A 20,680-nucleotide genomic window follows, 5' to 3' on the forward strand; every position below is an offset into this window, starting at 1 on the left:
GCCAACATTTTCAGATGACCGTAATCTGAAAGCATGAATTGGAATACAGTGATGTCTGAATACTAAGATGATGTTCATATAATTAAATTGAAATATAGATGTACTTTGTTGTACATAGATATGCTTCTAAACAAAAATATGTGTGTTGAATGTTTGTGAATTAATTCATGCTTTAAACCCACTAGGAGAGGTTTATTATTTGAAGAAATACTGTAATAAATCCTCTAGCAAAGGAAGAATACCCCCAGTTTACATCTTGTGTAAGTCTTTTTGCTTAAAGCAAAAGACTTAAATAGAACTCATGCTTAAAGCAAAGGGTACTTGTATGAGGACAGTATCCAAGAGGGAGATGGGGCTTGTACAGGACAGGAGGAATTAGGTCAGCTATCTGTGCTGAGTAAGTAAAATTTCAATACATTTGGGCCCGTTGATTCTGGAGAGCTACTCCTTTTGGGCTCCTTCTAACAGCCTGCTCTTGCTTTTATGCTAGATTGAGCGGTTGGAAGTAAGCAGCCTCCCCCAGACTTCCAGTGCGGTGGCCTCCAGCACTGACGGCAGCCTCCACACAGACGCTGTGGATGGAACACCAGACCCTCAGCGCACAAAGGCTGCTATTGCTCACTTGCAGCAGAAGATCCTGAAGCTCACAGAACAAATCAAGATCGCACAAACAGCCCGGGACGACAACGTTGCCGAGTACCTGAAGCTTGCCAACAGTGCGGACAAGCAGCAGGCCGCTCGTATCAAGCAGGTTTTTGAGAAGAAGAACCAGAAATCTGCCCAGACCATCCTCCAACTACAAAAGAAGCTTGAGCACTACCATAGGAAGCTCCGAGAGGTGGAGCAGAATGGGATCCCCCGGCAGCCAAAGGACGTCTTCAGGGACATGCACCAGGGTCTGAAGGATGTGGGAGCAAAGGTGACCGGCTTCAGTGAAGGTGTAGTGGACAGTGTTAAAGGTGGACTCTCCAGCTTCTCCCAGGCAACCCATTCAGCAGCAGGGGCCGTGGTCTCTAAGCCCAGAGAGATCGCTTCACTAATTCGGAATAAGTTTGGCAGTGCAGACAATATCCCTAACCTGAAGGACTCTTTAGAGGAAGGGCAAGTGGATGATGCGGGAAAGGCTTTGGGAGTAATTTCGAACTTTCAGTCCAGCCCCAAATATGGTAGTGAGGAAGATTGTTCTAGTGCCACGTCAGGCTCAGTGGGAGCCAACAGCACTGCTGGAGGCATTGCTGTAGGAGCATCCAGCTCCAAAACAAACACCCTGGACATGCAGAGCTCAGGATGTGATGCACTACTACATGAGATCCAGGAGATCCGGGAGACCCAGGCCAGACTAGAGGAATCCTTTGAGACCCTCAAGGAACATTATCAGAGGGACTACTCATTAATAATGCAGGCCTTACAGGAGGAGCGATATAGGTAAGTTACGTGGAATTAAAATCCTCAATTATTTATGTTTAGGTTCACCTCCCTTTGGATACTGGGGAGTAGCTTTAAAAGGTCTTGGTACAGTGTCTTTCTCTGGAGTATTCACAGCACTTTAGATACGTTACGTGATGTTTGCATGAGTTCTTATCATAGAGAGCAAAAGAGAGGCAAGCAGAGATAAATGACTCCCAAGATCACACACGAGTGGAGTGTTTCAGTCAGGGGGTAATGATTACTGTAGCCCTCTAGTCTTCAAATTTCAAATGAAGCCCAAGCTTTCTAAGGCATTCCACCTACTTATTTATAATCACAGAACCACAAACAATTGCAGTCTATAGTTATAATACATTGAATTTAAAAGATCTATAGCCCTCTGAACTCTGTAGAAATCAGAGATATAGCCCAGCCAAAATGTAATGAACCTTGTAGATATTTGACTTTAAACACACTTATCTGGGCAATTGGTATAGAAAGATTAGACTGGAAATAAATCCAGATAAGCCTGTCTGTTACTTTTATGAATTGGCAAATGTTTGAATGAGAGTGGACTTAACCATGAAATCGTTCTACAATAGTTAGAGAATTCGCAAAGGACTAAGTGCTTTGAGTCATAATCTGCTAAAGGTAGAAGCTGGTCTCTTTTTTGTGTTTCACATTACAAACTGTATTCACATTAGACCACTCTAAGCTTTTCTCCAAATGTGTGTCCCTTCCCCTTGCTTCCATCACGTGCAGATAGAAATAATATCCACGTGGAGTACTCATTCAGATCCAAACTTTGTCAGCCAGAGCCAGGCCACCTCACTGGTACAGATTAAGGGCCAATATTACAGGAGCCACACAGCCTGTTAACAGCCACAGGTTAGGCCCTGAAAGGCCTGGATTGTGGTTTTTGTCCCAGTTACGATCTACAGGGAATCCTCAGTACTTTTACTATAATGTCAAGGATTGAACAGACAGTCTCTTAAGGTCCCTTTACCTCCTGTAAAAAAATATATAATAAAAGTGATTTTTTTTTAAGTTTACTTTTATGAGATAATTTCAGGGCCTGAAATAAATTGTTCGTGTGTATCAATTAGCTCTGAAAGGAGCTACCTCAGCAAGCTGTTTTCAGATGGAGAAAATGCTAATCACTCAGTCCTACCTCTTGTCTTCACTCTTCTGTCCTTCGGTTCTGACTTAAGACTTAAGGGAGAAGAACAGAGAAGTGTGGGAGAGAGAAATGAAGTTCTAAAAGCAAGTATATGACTATTCTTATATCATTGTTTTGTATATTCTTTAATATACTCAGAAGACAATTTCTAAAGCAGCGAGCAATCTAATACTCAGATGGACTCTTAAAATAAAACACCTGGTCCTTTGTACTACATTAAACCTAACTCCCGGGTTCAAATTCTAGTTCTGCCACTTACTAATCTTGAAAACTGGGCAAGATTCTTAACTTCTCTAAGTCTTGATTTTCTCATCTCTAACATAGAAATAATAATAGTCCTTCATAAGATTATTGTGCCATTTCAATGAAATAATAAAGCACATAGCTCAGTGCCTGGCCCGGTAAGTGCTTGATTGATGTTAGGTAGCAGCTGCTACTGCTGCAATTAAAATCCACCCCTCTGAACATGGAGACCTGGGCGTTCCACGGTCAGTTGCTTTGACCCCTTTATTTCGAAAAGATAGCAAAACATTCCAGTTTTTAAATTCTTGCAGAGCTTAAAACTCATATAGAGTTTGTTACGTCTTCAAGTCAGGTGTAGGCCAGCGTGAGAAAATCAGGGAGGAAAAACGAGTCTCCCAAGGCCTCCTTTGTATCCATTTAAAATAATTCACAGACAGGACAGAAGTTTAGGTCCTCATTATTACCTCACTAAAAGAATCATGTCCAAGCCACGTATGACGTTAAGGAGAAGTGCATTTCTTTCATTGCATTTTGGGTTCTTGGTAGTAAGTGAATGACTTGTTTTATGGAATGAAGAGAGAATAAAGGAAACTTGTAAATTTTCAAAAACAGGGGGCGAGAGGGATACATAATGTAATGTGTAATCTGACTGTCAAATCACTGCAGCTTGAAAATGGTCTTTCCTTAAAACAGAGTCTTGAATCTTTTTTTTCCCAAGAAAAGCAGTGGAAAAGTCACAACTGTTTTACTCAACTATTTCGTCGCACCAGTATTTCCATGTATAGAGCAGTAAGGGATTTCTCCTCCGTTCCATATGTCTTTACACGGTAAATATATTTATCTAATTTTGTTGGTCTTTGAACTCTTCTACATAAGTGAGATTTTCCCCACAGATTGTAGTTTATTCTTTTAAGCACCAATACTTTTAACATTTTAAATGTTTTTGCAGAATTTCTCTACCTTCTTTTAACAGAGTAGTTACATTGAGCCTAACATGATTGGAAATAGCTTAAAACAGTACTGTTAAAAAAACAAAACAAAACAGTAGTGTTCTTAGAGCTATACTCTCAGCTCAGTGAGGGTGTCAGCTTACATGCCTCTGCAATAAATGGTCCTAGGCAGCTTGCTTTTTAAACTTCTGTCGTCTGCCTTTTTTAGTTTGTTCTTTCTCCTTTCCACATATTCTCCACACTCTTAGTGAGCTGCCTGCAGCAGCCTCTCTTTGCTAATTCCTATTTCTACTCTGTTACAGGCTTGGCTTTTTGTCTAGGAAGGAAGTAGGGAGGGATGGACTTAAGGGACTCTTCTGTGACCAAGAAACCAGTTAACGCGTACATGGCTGCTCTAGATGCATTTCTGCTTATTTTCTCTGCTGTAGTTTATTTTACTAATATCTGAGTTGACAGGAGGGAGGCCATGCACAGTACTAAATGAGGAGGAGGAGGACTCTACCTCTGGCAGCTTCTCTCACTAAACTTCTATGATGTGCATAGTGCTGGATGCTTCATGTATATTTGCTAATCCTCACAATGTCCCTGCAGGTGCATTGTATTACCCCATCTTACAGATGAGGAAATTGAGGCCCAGTGAGGTTTTTAAGTTTTGCCAAAGGTTACTCTGTTAGTGGTAAAGCCAGGAATCAAACCCAGTTTTATCTGACTCCAAAGCCTGTGTTCTTTTCATACCGGAACAAGTTTTTTTCCCAAACTCAAACCTGACATCTGTATGATTGAAAAACTAACCTATAGTCTAGCTCTAAGAAGCATTGACTTTATTAGCAAGAGGTATTAGGCCTTTTCCAGGTCACATTCTATATTTTCCTAAAAGTTGTCCCTGTTTTAACATATTCTGTAAAATTCTGTGAATGCACAAGTTCTAGAAAGTTTTCTCAAGCTAGTATCTACACTAGTTTTCTCAGGTGTAGGTAAGTAATAGGGGACCCCTATTTAAGTAAACCTCCACCCCCATCCTGATTTCCCCCTTTTCAGAGGCCCTTCTCAACACTGTCACTCAATTAATGTGCTTCCCATTGGTCTCTACCCCAGTGAGTAGCACCAGGGTAAAGAGTTTTGCCCAAGACCATCTACTTTGGAATAATCAGAAGAATTCAGAAACCTCTCAGCACCCACGTGATTGCGCCATGACGGAAGAGTGTTTCTTCAGCACCCACATGCACTTAGCCCAGGAAGTCATTGTAGCTGAGCTCGGATCTGAACTCCATCTCAACCTTGGGACAGTAACTAGGTACTTAGTCTTTGAGCTTTGTGTTGGACTCTTAGATATAAGTGGGATCATGAATTTGGGAAGGTAGGAGACAAGAATTAGTCTTTTTTTTTTTAGTGATGGGATCTGTGCTGACTTCAGATTCTCCTTATCCAGCTAATCTCTTCATCCCATTAGAGCATTATTACAGATTTGTTAGTGGCAACTGGGTTCACTTTAGTACTTCAGAGATAGAAGGGGCCCTTAGATATCTAGTTTAATCTCATTCTACAGATGAGTACACTGAGCCCCAGAGAGATAAAGTGACTTTTGCCAGGTCACACAGTAAAATGGTTAAACATATATTTAACTTGCTGCTAAAAGCTGGAGGATTAGTCTGTTCCCAAAGTGGGTATCCTGTATTGAGCTACAGTAGGAAGAAGTTCAGCTGTGGCAAAATGCATTGAAAATAGGAGAGAACTAGGAAAACAGTTCATCAACAGTTTTACAGGTTCCTTTTGTAGTTTTCCCCTTAGGGAATCTGGCCCGGAATTTTACTCAGCTACTGCCTGTATAGAGAGCAGTGTCATGCTAGGCAGGCTGAAAACACTCCTGGTGTTGATGAACAGTAATGCCATTTGAAAGCTTCTATTTTAAGGGGATTAGTGTTCTTTGGAAATCGGCTTCTGAGACTGTATTAAGCCCAGGGATATTTTAAATTGCACTGAGTCATAAGAGCAAAAATACAGAAGGAGGCAGTCACCATGAGCAGTCATCACATGCAGTAGAACACTCAGTAACTAGGCTCACCCAGTTAGGCACAGGCCATTGGAGTTCTAACTAAAGAAATTGTTGTTTAAGTATGAACTTTTACTACCACTGGGCATAAGACAGAGACATGGTCAGATATAGCTATGTTAGCCCCGTATTCCGTGTGTTAGACCTGTTTGTCAACTGTAAGTTGATCTGAGACTCTCCAGAGGATATGTAGACTAAGTTTGGCCATACGTTTGAAATGGAAACTGAAAATATTGGCTCAAATTAGTTCTTCATTTATAAGAGGAAAAAAAGCCCAGCTGAGAGGAGCTCATAATAGATGCTTCATAAGAAGGGTAAGACCTTCCATCGAAGAGATCTTTCATACAGATGGGCTCTTCCCAGTTTAGCCACTGAAGAGGTAATGGAGGGAGAATGGGAGGGAGGAAGGAGGAACAGGGGAAGAGAAGGAGAGCAAATAAATTAATTACTTCATTAATTAATTAAGGTTGGACAAGCCTGAATTTTCCTGCTGGTTCTGATACTAATTAGCAGTGTGAACTTATGTAACTCACCCGAGTCTCAGTTTCCACTGTAAAAACAGGGTAATGGTATCTATTTTACAGGGTTGTTGAGATTATTAAATGAGATAATGTTTGTGGAAGCACCTGATGTGGTCTGAGAAGTGGCAGGATATTAGAAAGCTGTCATTACCAAGTCTGCAAATTGCCCAGAAAACCCCTATAGCCTTTATTTATTCCCTATATGCTTTAGGCATCTGCTGCTTTTTGACTTTAAGATAATGCCCTGCCTCTCCTGAAAGTTTGGGGGACTGATTGTTAATTGGGGACTGATTCTGTGCTTTTTCCTTTTCAACTGAAGGCTAGCTAGTTCAGTGTTTCCTAGACTCTTTTTGGGCTTCAACACAAATACGGTAACAAAAGGTAAGGAGGGAAAATTCACTTTCTTTCCCCAGTTCAGCCAGGAGTGTATTCAAGCTCCCATTTCATGTCATAATCTCCTGCCCCAGCTATGTCTGTCCATTCTGGTCAAACACTGGCAGAAACTACCTCAGGTCTCCGGTATGTACTTGGGAAATAATAATACAGTAGACTGCTTTCATAGTTGCCTGTTGGTGTCAGTCAGCCCTGGGACCTAGTGCTTCCGGTTTCTCTCAATACCTGTTGTACAGGATTCTTCAGCCATCCTGTCCTAGTGACCTATTGCCCAACTAGGGAAGCACCACTGGCTCTCAGAGGTGGCTGCAAACTTTTGAGCCACACCCAAACAGAGGTGCATTAAGTGAAGCATTCCCAACCTGTGCACTCACCAAAATTTCTCATTTGTCAGGAATTTGACCCTATCTTTGATCTAGGAAGATGACTACTGTGTTGACTAATCCAGTGGATGAAATTGGATCAATTTCTAAGACCATTTGGAATTTTCACCTTCTAAGACCCATATTCACTTATGAATTGTAAACCTACAACAAAATCTGGATGTGTTTTAATACTTTGTAGACAGAGCAGGTTTTGCTTCTGGGGGAAGAATTTCACCTGCCCAAATATAATATAACCTCCTTTTTTAAAAAAGATCTCACAGTGTTCAAGCTTTCTGTTTACTGATAGTTAAGCTCAAATCATATTGGGCTGTCTATGTTCCCTTTGAGTTGTAATGATTGAGGAAGGACCTTTAAGTAGAAAGTCTCAAAATGAGAATATTAATCTCATGCTACTTTTTGTTCCAGACGGAATGACATGAAAAGCACGTGCCAGTCAAAATCATACACTAGTAGGATCAAGAACACCCCCCCTTCATGTCCAGAGAGTTTTAACTAGTGTCTTATGAAGGGGTTAAAATCCCTTACAGGGAGTTCTTGATTTTAAAAAATCACATATGAAAGGCTGTTATGCAACATACTTTCCCTTTCTTCCCTTTGCTGGTTTGGTGTTAATATTTAATGAGAGAATGGAGGTGTTCTTTCTATGAATTGCCTAGGTATCTGGCTTCTCCATTTTAGAATTTAGACAGGAAGTAAACACTAGAAAGTAAAGTGAGCAAAGGAGTTTAGAATATTAAAAACAGGAGGAGTAGGAAGTTGGTGGGAAGTGTTTTCTTCCTTTTGTTATTCAGATTTTGCGTTTGACTAATGGGGGGGGGATGTTAAAAGACAACAGTAAAACAAATCTAAAAAACAGGTAGCCCTGGGCTTCCCTGGTGGCGCAGTGGTTGAGAGTCCGCCTGCCGATGCAGGGGACGCGGGTTCGTGCCCCGGTCCGGGAGGATCCCACGTGCCGCAGAGCCGCTGGGCCCGTGGGCCATGGCCGCTGAGCCTGCGCGTCCGGAGCCTGTGCTGCGCAACGGGAGAGGCCGCGACAGTGAGAGGCCCGTGTACCGCAAAAAACAGGTAGCTTGAACCAAGCAGTTCAGACCCTCCCTGCACCTCACTAACAGGGGAAGGTTGCAGCATTTTTCTCAGTCTCCCATTTCTCAGTTATAATTTGAAGTATGTCCCAGAGAGGAAGGAGGTGAGGATTAATGGAGAAATGTCTTCATGAATTTGAGTTCCTCCAAGGCAGACACCGGGTAGCTGTCGTTGTTATTGTCATCTTTGGTGCTGATGTTTTGATGCTTACAGTGATTAAGTAGGTTAGATTGAACCCCAAATTCATCCACCACACACACTCCTCCACCCCAAATAACACCACATCATTTTCACTGGGCTCTTTGTGTTAGCCTGTTTGCAGACCGTAATTTCACACGTGGATTACATAAGCCACTCAGGCTGATAACACTGAAAAAATGTTTGATTGGAAATTGCTAAGCATGGTCAGGTTTGTGCTTTCAGTTTGCAGGTCGTGAGGTTGTGAAAAAAGCTGAGGAACAAACTTCCGTGACCCAGGTGAAAAAATTAGGGAAAGTGTTTTAATAATGACAAGCCAGTACAGTTTTTTCAGGGTACTGAGGCAACCCAGAAGACTGCATTGCAGGACACCGGGGCATCTTGCCAACCTCTTTGTTCATCATGTTTTGCAAAAGCCTCAAATTTTATGGCTTTCTCAGTCTCCTCCCTGATGTTTCCTGCAGATTGGAGGTGCTTACTATGGTAACGCAAACACAACTGTTTGTGTGAGTGTAATAGGGTTACAGCTACACAATAACAGCTTCAACTTTTCTGTTCTTTCAGAAAGCCATCATTCTCCAGGTAATTCTTATGACTTGAAGAGGGAAGTAAATGCTGGTAGTCATTAGTGGATGAATTAATGGGGCTGTTTCATCTGGACCCTTTGTGGGTTTTGCTTCACCCCTGAGTTCTGCAGCTTTGTGTCACCTCAGCAAGTCTCCTAACTTGTTTGTGTTTCATCTGTGGGAAAATGGAGCTCATTTTACTTACCGAAATGCTACTTTGCTATTTAACTATTTGCTAATAAAGTGCTATCTTTGGGAGCGATAATTACCCCATTGGAGTTTTTCCCATTTAGGAAGACTCAGCTTGAGGAGATCTTGCTGTTAATTCCCACGTAACTGTGAGTAAATTGTTCAACTTCTGAAAGACTTCATTTTCTACAAGGGTATGGTAATCCATGGTAGGGATTAGCACTTTCTACTCAACTCTTTCTGAAGATTTGCAAAGATCAGCTAAAATTTATTTAAGAGACTTTCCCTCACACACATACAAAACACATGCCATGAAAGGAAGGTAGATAGGAGGTTTTTATCAATTTAAAGGACAGCTTGGAACAGGCCAGTGAATGGAACTAGTTGAATTATCTGGCAGACTTGAGCCAGATAATGGCAGGAGCCATTTGTATGCTTGTGCTGGCCCTGCTGGTGAGGAAGTAAGAAGAGGCTTGTGCCCAGAGTTGAGAAGGACAGAATGTGTGCCCAGTAAACCCATTTGTGTGATGTCATAGAAAAAACAACACGAATATACTGGAAACAATGAAAATTCCAGAATATATGAAATTGAGAATGTGGAGATAGATGAAGAAATGAAGGATTAGAGGAAAAAGTCAGAAGCAGGAAGCCGTGAACAGTGGAGCCATATAGTAGTACTTGGGATCACATGGCAGTCGACAAGCGGTGCCTTTGAACCACCTCACCTAGGGGTTGTAGCCTTTTTTGCCAGGCATCTACCTCCTATGTAATCCACACAGTTGCCCTTTGGAGTAGATAGATTTCTTCTTAACAGATGAACAGGGTCACTCACACCAGTGTGTCGCAGAGCCAGGATTTGAGTCCAAAACCTGGATGAGCTGATACATCGGCTGGTACAAACTGCATAACACAGCATAAAAACATCCCTAAGTCAAAAGAAGGTGCAAAGCAGAAGCAGTGAAGGTGGAGAGCCTTTAGATATACCGTGGAGTGAACAAAATTCGGTCCTAAAATGGTTTCCAGAATCTGTGACATGTTAATGACCATTATATGACAAACATTGGTTTATAAGCTTCAAGAGTTAGAAACAAGTGCTGAGGACTTTTGCAAGTACTCCATTATTTATGTATAGTATTACATACTTATGCATAGCGTTAAATAATTATAGAATTTCTCCTTTCACAAATGGGTTAAAAAATCTGAGGGGCAGCCTCAGGTGTTATTTAATAAATCATCTTAGCTGTTCATAGGTGTAAGTATCCAAAACGTGTTTTGTCACAACCCAAAGCCATGAAACAGCCCAAAAAGGAACCTGAAAGAGATACATGCGGGAGGGAACTCCATAAAATACTCTCAAACAGAAGCTGCAAATGTCACAAGGAAATCTAGTTGATGAAAGAAACCCACTGTGAAACAGACGAAATAAATGAGACACTATACTGCCAGAGAACAACAGAATGATACCTTCCAAGTGCTAGGGAAGAATAACTACATCTAGGCTGCTCTGTCCACCTGATTCATTATTCAAGGAAGAGGATAAAATCAAGACACTTTCAGACTCATGTAGATAAAAATTACCTCTTATAAAACCTTGCTGAAAGAAATACTACAGGATATATTTCAAGAAGAAAAAACATGAACTCACACCATTGGTGAAAGAAATCAATAAAGCGTGTTGGTAAATCTAATTAAGTGGGGACTTAAAATTATATGTATTGAAAATTCTTAATGTCTACATCAATTTGGATCTAAAATTCTGGAAGAGAATATAGGATTCAAGGGTTGCATTTCAAAGGAATGTTAAAGTGTTAAAAGTTTGGGAGCAAAAACATTTCTTATACCCTAATCTGCCTGTCACTTGCCACCTGGCAAGTTTCTGTTCACTTTATTCCTGTCCCCTTAAATTGATGGGTGCTCACAAGAGCATGAGGATAAATAAAACACAAATGCAAATGCGATTTTGCTTTTCAATTAGAGGTTTATGTATGAAATTCCTGAGCCCTAGGCAAAAATTACAAAATAGGCTGACTTATTCTTTCTTCTTCTCACCTGACCTTTTATGATATACAACAAAATGTATATCACCCTAGCAAGGACAATTACCAGGCTTAGGAGCTGAGGTACTCTCTAGCAGCAAACTCTAAGCTCTGAGTGGCCTTGCCCTTAACTCCTGCCTTTTGTGTCTTCACCCAGGATGAAGACAAGTGGAATAGAAGACAGGCTTATCTTTACAAATAACATAAGGCAAGAGAGATGAGTTGAAAGAATCCAGTCAGCAGCCTGAGTTCAAAAATGATACTGACAGGGCTTCTCTGGTGGCGCAGTAGTTGAGAGTCCGCCTGCCGATGCAGGGGACGTGGGTTCGTGCCCTGGTCTGGGAGGATCCCACGTGCCGCGGAGCGGTTGGGCCCGTGAGCCATGGCCGCTGAGCCTGCGCGACCGGAGCCTGTGCTCCGCAACAGGAGAGGCCACAACAGTGAGAGGCCCGCGTACCACAAAAAAAAAAAAAAAAAGATACTGACAGATGCGTGTGCGGTCAGGACTTTAGGGATTAGTTGTGTGGAAATCCATAGGGAACTATCTCCTATTGCTGAATGCAGGTATCACAGGTAATGTAGATGAGAGAGGGGGCTTGAGGTGAGAGTTATGAGTCGCTAGGTTTTAGTTCAGTTTTAGATGGATAGCTGTATCTATCTAGCAGTGAAAACAACTGCCTTAGGAAAAACCATACCCTGCCACTAGAGGTGTTCACAGAGAGATTGCTTGTCAGGGATGTTGTAGAAATAGTTCCTTGATGGAAAGAGATTTAAGTAGGCTTTTTCTCATCCCCAGAATTTAAGATTCTTTATAGTCAGTGAACTTATTTTTATCTTTCAAACAATACTTTAACTGTTTGTGGTGTATTTCTCTTTGTAACCTACTGATTTTAACAACTCTAAAGGGGAAGGGGGAGGTATGTGAAATAGTGATCATCTTAGAGACATGTAAAACAGGGTGTGAGATATTGGATTTATTTTGTAGTTAGCACAGTGATGTGGACTGCCGATGAGCCTAAGATGAGACTAAGGCCATGAGTCAGTCACCACAGGAAATATTTGGTTAGCTAAAAAGGTTTTCAAATTGCCCATGAATTCCTTTCAGGGAGCACGTACTCACGCGATGCCTTCTTCATTATGCAGTAGAAACATTTTCGAAAGGGCCAGTGTGTTCTTAGTAGACTGTGAAGATGGAAAGGAGAGAGACATTTTTTAACACCTCCTGTGTACTCAAATGCATGTACAAGGTAGAGATTATTACTCTCAGTTTATAGATGAAGGAACTTGCTATGCAACTTTGAGAGGTAGAACCAGGAATCAAACCCAAGTGCTCCTGGCTATAATACCTATAATCATTTTTTCCCAATGTTTATTATAAAATTTTCAAACACACTGCAGACTTGAAAAAAATTGTACAGTGAACATCCATACACCCACCTCTTAGATTCTACATTTTACAATATTGTCTTATTGTATATCTTTCCATCTGTCCATCCTTTATCTGTTGTATTTTTTTGATGCATTTCAAAGTAAACTACAGGCATCCATAATTTTTCTTAACAGCTTTATTGAGATACGCAAATCAATTGTTTTAGGATATTCATAGATACATGCAACCATCACCATAATCTATTTAGGACATTTTCATCAGTCTCCAATCTTCTCAGTCCTGCCCCAGCCCTTGGCAACCATTAATCTTTCTATCTCTATAGATTTGCCTATTTTGAATATTTCATATACATGGAATCATACATTTCTCAGGTCTTTCTTACTGGCATGCCTCACTTAACATAGTATTTTCAAGGCTCATCCATATTGTAGCATGTGTCATTACTTCGTTTCTTTTTCTTTCCAAATGATACTGCATTGTATGAATAGACCACACTTTATATATCCACTCGCCAGTTGATAGTTGTTTCCACTTTGGGGCCATTATAAATAATGCTCCTATGAACATTTGTGTACAAATTTTGAGTGGAAATAAGTCTTCATTTCTCTTTGGTGTATGCCTGGAGTGGGATTTCTGAAGCATATGGTAACTCTATGTTTAGCTCTTTGAGGAGCTGCCGAATTTGTTTTCCAGAACAGTTGCACCAGCAGTATACCAGGGTTCGAAATCTCCACATCCTCACCGACACTTGTTATTATCTTCTTTCTTATTCTAGGTCCATAATCTTTTTTTTACACTCCTCCTCCCATTGACTCCACCTTGACATAGAGCTTCAAACCATCACATCAGTGTAGTACTGTCCAGGCCCCTTTGTGGCTATGTGATTTGGATCAGCTTTAGACCTGACTCACATTTCTTACTTATGAAGGGAATTAGTTTATCTGGGCTTCTTGAATTGTTTCAAAGTGGCATCATAGCACAGAGGTTAAGAACTTTGGGTTTAAAGTCAAACCAACCTGGATTCAAATCTTTGCTCCCCTGCTTAATTTCTGTGTGCCCTTGGGCAAGTCTCTTTACCTCTCTGAGCTACAGCTTCCTCATCTGTAAAGTGAAGATAATACCTACTCCCTTCTTGGGGTTGTGGAAGTTAATTTACATAGGAGGCACTGAATAAATGGTAGCTGCTGCTATTACTTTTTAATTTGTTCTAATGGTATTTGTGAGCCATGTTTAATATCAAATAAGATTCTCCAACATTCCTGAAAGGCCTGAAAGACTATACAATTTGTGGGCTAAGGGGTTGAGGTGGTAGCCTATGGAACACATGCCAAAGATGTCATCTGGGTCTGCTTTCATCAGCATGCAGGCTGGTTGCCACTACCACCAGGCTCCCCTCCCTGCCACCCCACATCAGTCCTTAGCTTAGGACAGTTCTTTGTTGCCAGGCCCAGCCCTTCCCTTAAATCCCAAGGGACTGACACAATGGAGCACCACTTTTAAAAAGTGTCTCGCCCCTCTGTGGTGAGGAGAAAGAATAACGAAATCATCGAACACTGAAAACACCACAAACAATGAGCTTAATAGGACAATCATAAAAAGGCAATATATTAACATAATCTTGTGGCATTTGTTGAACTTAAAATTTGGTGGAAAATCAACTCCAGAGGTGGCATCTGAGCATGCCCAGGGTCACAGATAAAGTGAAAAGGCAGAGTCACAGAGAATCCGCCCTAGTTACGGACAAAAAGTGGAAACCTTTCTGATCAATTGTTCAGTCACTTTAGTGACAGTTTCAGTGGGAAAGAAAGCAGCACAAAGATTCTTATCAAGGACACAGGAGAACTAAATAGGATTCAGTAACATAGTAAAAAGGGCCAGCTGCACCTCTTTTTAAAATCCTTGTTTCATAGAGAAGGAATGGAGTTTAGGGTATAAATGAATATAATTATTCATTATACAATTATTAGAAGGGAGAATGTTGGTGATGCCACCACATAAAAATTACCTTGAACAGAGAACTTGCATGTATTCCTTAAAAGTTTGTGTACTATACATGTGGTTAAAAACAAGAGGAAAAGGGAGGGTCGTTTTAAATGTTTGAGTTTGTTCTGACATTTTTATTTTTTTAATACAAAGTCTGCTGAGACTCACATACTAGTGTTAGGTGCGTGCTTGCCTGGGCAGCACTCAGCGGTAGCATCTGCGGGGCATTGGTTCCGGGACACACATTCCCCCTACTCCACCCCCACGGATACCAAAATCTGCAGATGCTCAAGTCCCTTATATAACCTGTGCACATCCTCCCACATACTTTAAATCACCTCTAGAGTACATATAATACCTAATACAATGGAAATGCTATGTAAATATTTGCTGGCGCACAGCAAACTCAAGTTTTGCATTTTGGAACTTGGTGGAATTTTTTTTTTTCTAAATATTTTCATTCCGAGGTTGGTGGAACCTGCAGGATGTGGAACCCCAACTGTGTATATTCTCCTGTTTGGATGAGCCCTCTGTCTGACTGAGACACTTCCATTCTAGTAGCCCTAAGCTAGACCTGTTTTTATTCTTTCCTTTCTAGGCTTCTTAGTATGTAGTCGTCAACCTTTCTCCTACCTACTTAGCTCCTTTTTTGGTTCCTTGAACTCCACCCGCAACCTGCCCCAAGCTTCACCACTAGCAGACAACCCAGTTTCTTAAAACACCGTGTTCATCATGTCACCACACCGCACTCCACCCCCATCCAGCAGTGTGCTTTGGGCCCTTGTACTGTCTATTCCAGAATCCCCACTCCCCTATCTACCTTTTACGGGCAGATTTCCTTTTTTTTCTCCAACTTAGGTCTACTGTTCCAGTTAGCCTATACATTTCCACCTCCTGTCCTTTACCTGTGTTCTTTTTCCACCCGGAATTTCTGATCTCGTCCTTTAAAACTGTTCCAATCCTACTGGTCCTTAGATGCCCTGCCCAGGTCCCATCTTTATGTAGAATAAACCTTTTCATATGTGGTACTAAATGCTAGAGGTGCAAGATGAACAAAATGATCCTTCCTCCCGAGTAACCTTATCTCCCTGCATTCTCAGTTTTTTACTCACCTGCAGCCACACTGTCCCTACTTCCTGTCAAGCTAATTCCCATCTTGAGACCTTTATACTTGCAATTCCTTCTGCTTTAAGATACTCTTCCCCTCAGAGCTTCACGGGGCTTATTCATGTCATCACTCAGGTTTCAGCTCTCATTGTTTAGAGCATTGAATGGGGGAGAGGCCTTCCCTGACCATTCCAGCTTCGTCAGCCGCTGGGCACTCTGCCATATGCCCATACTGGTCTTTCCTGGTTTACTTATCCATGCCTGCGGTCATCTTGGTTTTCTTGCCTTCCACCCCGACTGCAGAACGTAAACTGAGGGCAGGCGTTCTGTCTTGCTTATTACCACAGTGTCCGCAGCACTTTGAACATACCGGGCACACAGAAGGCTCTCAGTAAATATCTGTTGACACTGTCACAGACACTGTGCTTGGCTATAGTGATGATGGGCTCTGAATACTGAACATACAGGTGAGTGACCTGCCGGGTGTTGGAATAAGCTACTGGTGATTGCCAGAAGGTCAGTTTCCATTTATGTGCTGTTTATCTTCTGATAAGACCTGCTTAATGTTGCTGTAGTTTTTGCCTCTCCCATGTACTGCTCAGAGCAGAATAAGAACTGCCTCCTTTATAATGGGTATGCTTAAAGCTAATCAGGGCTGCTGGCCTCACTATAAATACCGTGTGTTGAGAGATGTGGAAGAGCCATGTTGCTGCTATGATATGGCCTTGTGACAAGCTGTCCATTCCAGGCACTAAGAGCTGTACCCACTAGCATGCCCTGTTACCTTAGGCCACTCACTTAATTTCTTTGTGCTTTTATTTTCTTCCTTTGCAGAATGGATTTTGGGGATTGGATGTGAATAATACCAAGAAAAATACAGAATGCATAAAAAATTTAACTTTTCCCCCTTCTTAGATGTGAACGATTAGAAGAACAACTAAATGACCTAACAGAGCTCCACCAGAATGAAATCTTGAACTTGAAGCAGGAATTGGCCAGCATGGAAGAGAAAATTGCGTATCAGTCCTATGAACGGGCTCGGGACATTCAGGTTAGCATGAAGGATCAGGTGTAAAAGCAAAAGGCTGACAGAAAGTAGAATGTTGGTTTCCAGGGGCTAAGGCATTAGGGGCATGGGGGGTGGGTTATAGTTTAATGGGTCCAGAGTTTCAATTTTATAAGATGAAAGAGCTATGGAGATAAATGGTGGTGATGGTTGCACAACATTATAAATGTTTAATACCACTGAACTGTACACTTAAAAATAGTTAAGATGGTAAATTTTATGTTATACGTATTTTACCACGATAAAAAAAGAAAAAAGGGATGAAGTACTGATACATGCTACAATATGGATCCACCTTGAAACGTCATGCTCAGTGAAAGAAGCCAGTCACAAAAGGCCACATAGTGTATGATTCCATTTATAAGAAATGTCTAGAATAAGCAAATCTGTGGAGAGAGAAAGTAGGTTAGTGGTTGCCAGAAACTAAGGGAAGGGGGAAGGGAGTGATAGGTAAAAGGTAGGGGTTTATTTTGGGGATGATGAAAATGTTCTAGAATTTAATAGTAGTGATGGTTGCATAACACGTGAATTTACTAAATGCTTCTGAATTAAACACTTCAAGATGATTAAAGTGGTAAATTTTATGTGTATTTTACCACAATAAAAAAAATGTTCCCTAGGGGAAAAAAGGATGGAGAGGGTAGAATATTGAGAAGCTTATACCAACTGTAATACACCTGCTCTTCAGATGAGGTGCATTTCTCAAAAGTCTGTGCCATTTGGAGGTGGTATGCTTGCTTGCGTTCTTAGGAAATGTTTCTTAGGATCACAGTTGTCTCAGTACATGGAAAAGCACATGTGTTACGTCTGTCCGTTGCTGCTTCAGGAGCTGCTGTGACACGTCTCAGGGCCATCTTACCTATCTTCTTCTATGGTAAAGGGGGCTTTTGTGCTAGCTGCCAAATCCAAACCTTTTACAGGTGCATTGCCAGGCAGTTTACAAGAATAACACATGAGGCAATAACGTTTAAGGCTAATACTCCTCTAGTTTAATCTCTGGGAAAATACGATATTTAACTTTTACTCATCCCATTTGGGAGATATTTCTAAGAAAACAGTTGGTGGTTTCACATGAAAGCATCTTGAAATAAACTAGTCTTAGAGAAGGGAACTGGTCCGGGAAACTTTTATTACAAAGAATCAAGGGAATGTCTAGATCATTTGCCCAGATGCCATCTTCTCCATGCCCCGGAATTCTGCTTACGTTTTAGTTTTTTTCCCCAAGGTCATTCTGGGCTGGAATGTATCTGTTGTATGTCCATTCTCTAGCTTAGCTTCAGTCTGAAGTTGCCTAGCCTTCACCTCAAATCCCAGGAAACCAGGGCCCACTGAAACCAAGATCAGAAAAACCCAGGGCTCCCACCACTGCTGAGCTTTGGAGGGTATCTGACCATTGCTAAGGAAATAGGTTCTGTCCTCTGAGTGTTATGGTAAATTTTATATAAACTCATGGGTCAAGATTATGGCCTTGAGAGGAGCAGATCACCTGAAATGTTAGGTCAAGTGTTTGGGCATAGTGTCTGTCCTCTTCACAGAGATCAACTCTTCTTAAGAAGACAGAGCAGGGAGCCCTTTCCCCTGATGTCAGGGAGTTATTTAACTTGAAAAACACCAGGTAGTGTGTACAGGGATGTCCAAAGAATGTTCACCTCTCCATTGTTATAGAGGGAAAGTTGGAAATAACCTATGTCTCTCCAGTAGGGAACTGGCTGAATAAACTGTGACATATCCAAGCTATAAATGCTAGGTAGCCGTTAAAAAGAACTAGGTGGGCCTCTACGCGTTGACACGGAGAGATCTCCAGGACCCGCTGTCAAGTGAAAAAAGCAAGCTGTGGATCAGTCCTAGGGTATGATACTATTTTCATTAAGGCAGACAATTTTTAAATAATTCCACGCATATCCCTAGGGACATATGTGTATAGACTTAAACACGGGTGAAAGGATGAACACACACCAAATTGACAGAGTTATGTCAAGGGCAGGGACTGGAACTGAGGAAAATACCAAGAGAGACTGCCTTTGTGTCCTACTTGAAATGTTTTTATGTTGAACAATTATGTGTGTCCTGTGCAACTTAATAATTTTCAAATGGAAGAAAAGAGAAACAAAATCATATATTTGAGATCTTGTTATTAAAATATTCAAGACCAAATCTAATTGTGGCAACTGCTTCCTGTGAGCTGTCCCACAGGAATGCGATGGAAGGCAGTTTAGGTGTATAATAGTTACTTGAACTGTGAGTTATGCATTTGGCCTCTCACATTCGAGGCTCTAGCATATTTTAAATCATTGGCGTGGCTCAAGATGCATCTGGCTTGCCCAAGGGGCATGTCAGCTCTTCAGAGTGCTTGTGAGCAGAAAGCTTAACTCTTCCCTGTCTGGCCCGCAGGAGGCCCTGGAGGCGTGCCAGACCCGCATCTCCAAGATGGAGTTGCAGCAGCAGCAGCAGCAGGTGGTACAGCTGGAAGGGCTGGAGAATGCCACTGCCCGGAACCTTCTGGGCAAACTCATCAACATCCTCCTGGCGGTCATGGCAGTCCTCCTGGTCTTTGTCTCCACGGTAGCCAACTGCGTGGTCCCCCTCATGAAGACTCGCAACAGGACGTTCAGCACTTTATTCCTTGTGGTCTTCATTGCCTTTCTCTGGAAGCACTGGGATGCCCTCTTCAGCTACGTGGAACGGTTCTTCTCCTCCTCCAGATGATGCCGGCCCAAGAAGGCAGTGCTCCCCTACCCTCTGGCGAGTGCATGCGGCGAAGAATTAGACAGCAACTTACCTACTCTGGAGTTTTCTACAACAACAAAAGAGTTGAGTGAATCTGTTTACATTTAGAATAATGTTTTTTTCTTCAAAAGACGCAATTGCAATAGTATTTTTTAGATTTTATCCAAGAAGTTTTTTGGGCAAAAATCTTGGATCATTTTTATGTAGCATGATTTTCCTTGGGATGCAGATCTTAAACAGTCCTTTAACATGAACCAACAATCTGGAGCACACTGAAGGGCATTCTAAATTGTGGCTTGAAGGACTGCACTAAAATCCACTAAAAAGATGCGAAAACCCGATTAGGGAAACCAGTTAAACCTAACACCCTGCCTTGTCTGGGCTCACCACCTCTCCCCCTCCCAGACTAACTTTACTGTGAAGTCCTACCACATTCCATGTCTGAATTTCTGGATTCAGGGTGGATTTTCCTTGTCCGTGGAAGAACACATGGATCTCCCTGGCTTTCTCACCCAAGTTGGCCACTCATGGTAACCCTGGAAGTATGATCACTTTTGAACCTGGTCCCTTAACCTTTGCTAGGATACACAAGTGAGGGCATCATGCCCCAGAGGATCACTGCACAGTCCTACTACAGTATTTTGAAGTAGCCCTCTAAATGCTTAACTTTAAGCAAATCCCATGGCCGCACTTTTAAGGTTTTTTTAAATATGTGTATAGTCACCAATTTAAAAAACAAAAAATCTGAACAGCATACTTGAAGAATGTAATACTCAAACTCTCAGTGCTTCCTTATGGTTTCTAATAGGATTTTTTATTATTGTTATTATTATTATTGGGTTTTTTTGGAAAGGGTTGGGAGGGTCTTTTATTTTTTCCTTTGAAATAAAGAAGTGATGTTTTTAAATGAAGAAATGTGTGGATATTTAAGTGTGCTGCTCCCTCTTGTCTTGAAACAATTTGAGTAGAGGAACACTTGCTGTAAATGCCACCCTCTGACACCCTTGTTTTGAGACCCAGCTTAAACTCCATCCTCTGGCTGCTGCTACTGCTTTTTGGTGTCCTGCCACCCCACACCACCACTTTATGGGCTTGGCTTGGTTGGAGAGGAAAGGGGTGCGCAGGGAGAGGGGGAGGCTGTTTCCACAAGCCAGCGTGATAGGGTAGAGATTTTTTTCGCCCCAACAATATGTTTACCCAGTGAC

The 20,680-nt window shown here is 41.6% G+C and overlaps 1 protein-coding gene across 3 annotated transcripts in view; it reads left to right on the forward strand.

Annotated features, from left to right (window-relative positions):
- Positions 1-20,386, forward strand: part of TMCC1 (transmembrane and coiled-coil domain family 1) — a 157,083-nt gene extending 136,697 nt beyond the window's left edge. For 2 of the 3 annotated variants that reach the window (XM_065885057.1, XM_065885059.1), the window contains exons 2-4: positions 491-1,425; positions 16,598-16,733; positions 19,140-20,386. In XM_065885057.1, the coding sequence (XP_065741129.1) occupies positions 491-1,425; positions 16,598-16,733; positions 19,140-19,454 (1,386 nt within the window). In that variant the 3' untranslated portion in view covers positions 19,455-20,386. The remainder of the gene's footprint in view (positions 1-490; positions 1,426-16,597; positions 16,734-19,139) is intronic. The other variant, XM_065885058.1, reaches the window with a different exon arrangement.
- The last annotated feature ends 294 nt before the right edge of the window (positions 20,387-20,680 follow it).

This window comes from Phocoena phocoena, chromosome 10 (genome assembly GCF_963924675.1).
Source record: "Phocoena phocoena chromosome 10, mPhoPho1.1, whole genome shotgun sequence".
NCBI classification, from domain to species: Eukaryota; Metazoa; Chordata; class Mammalia; order Artiodactyla; family Phocoenidae; genus Phocoena; species Phocoena phocoena.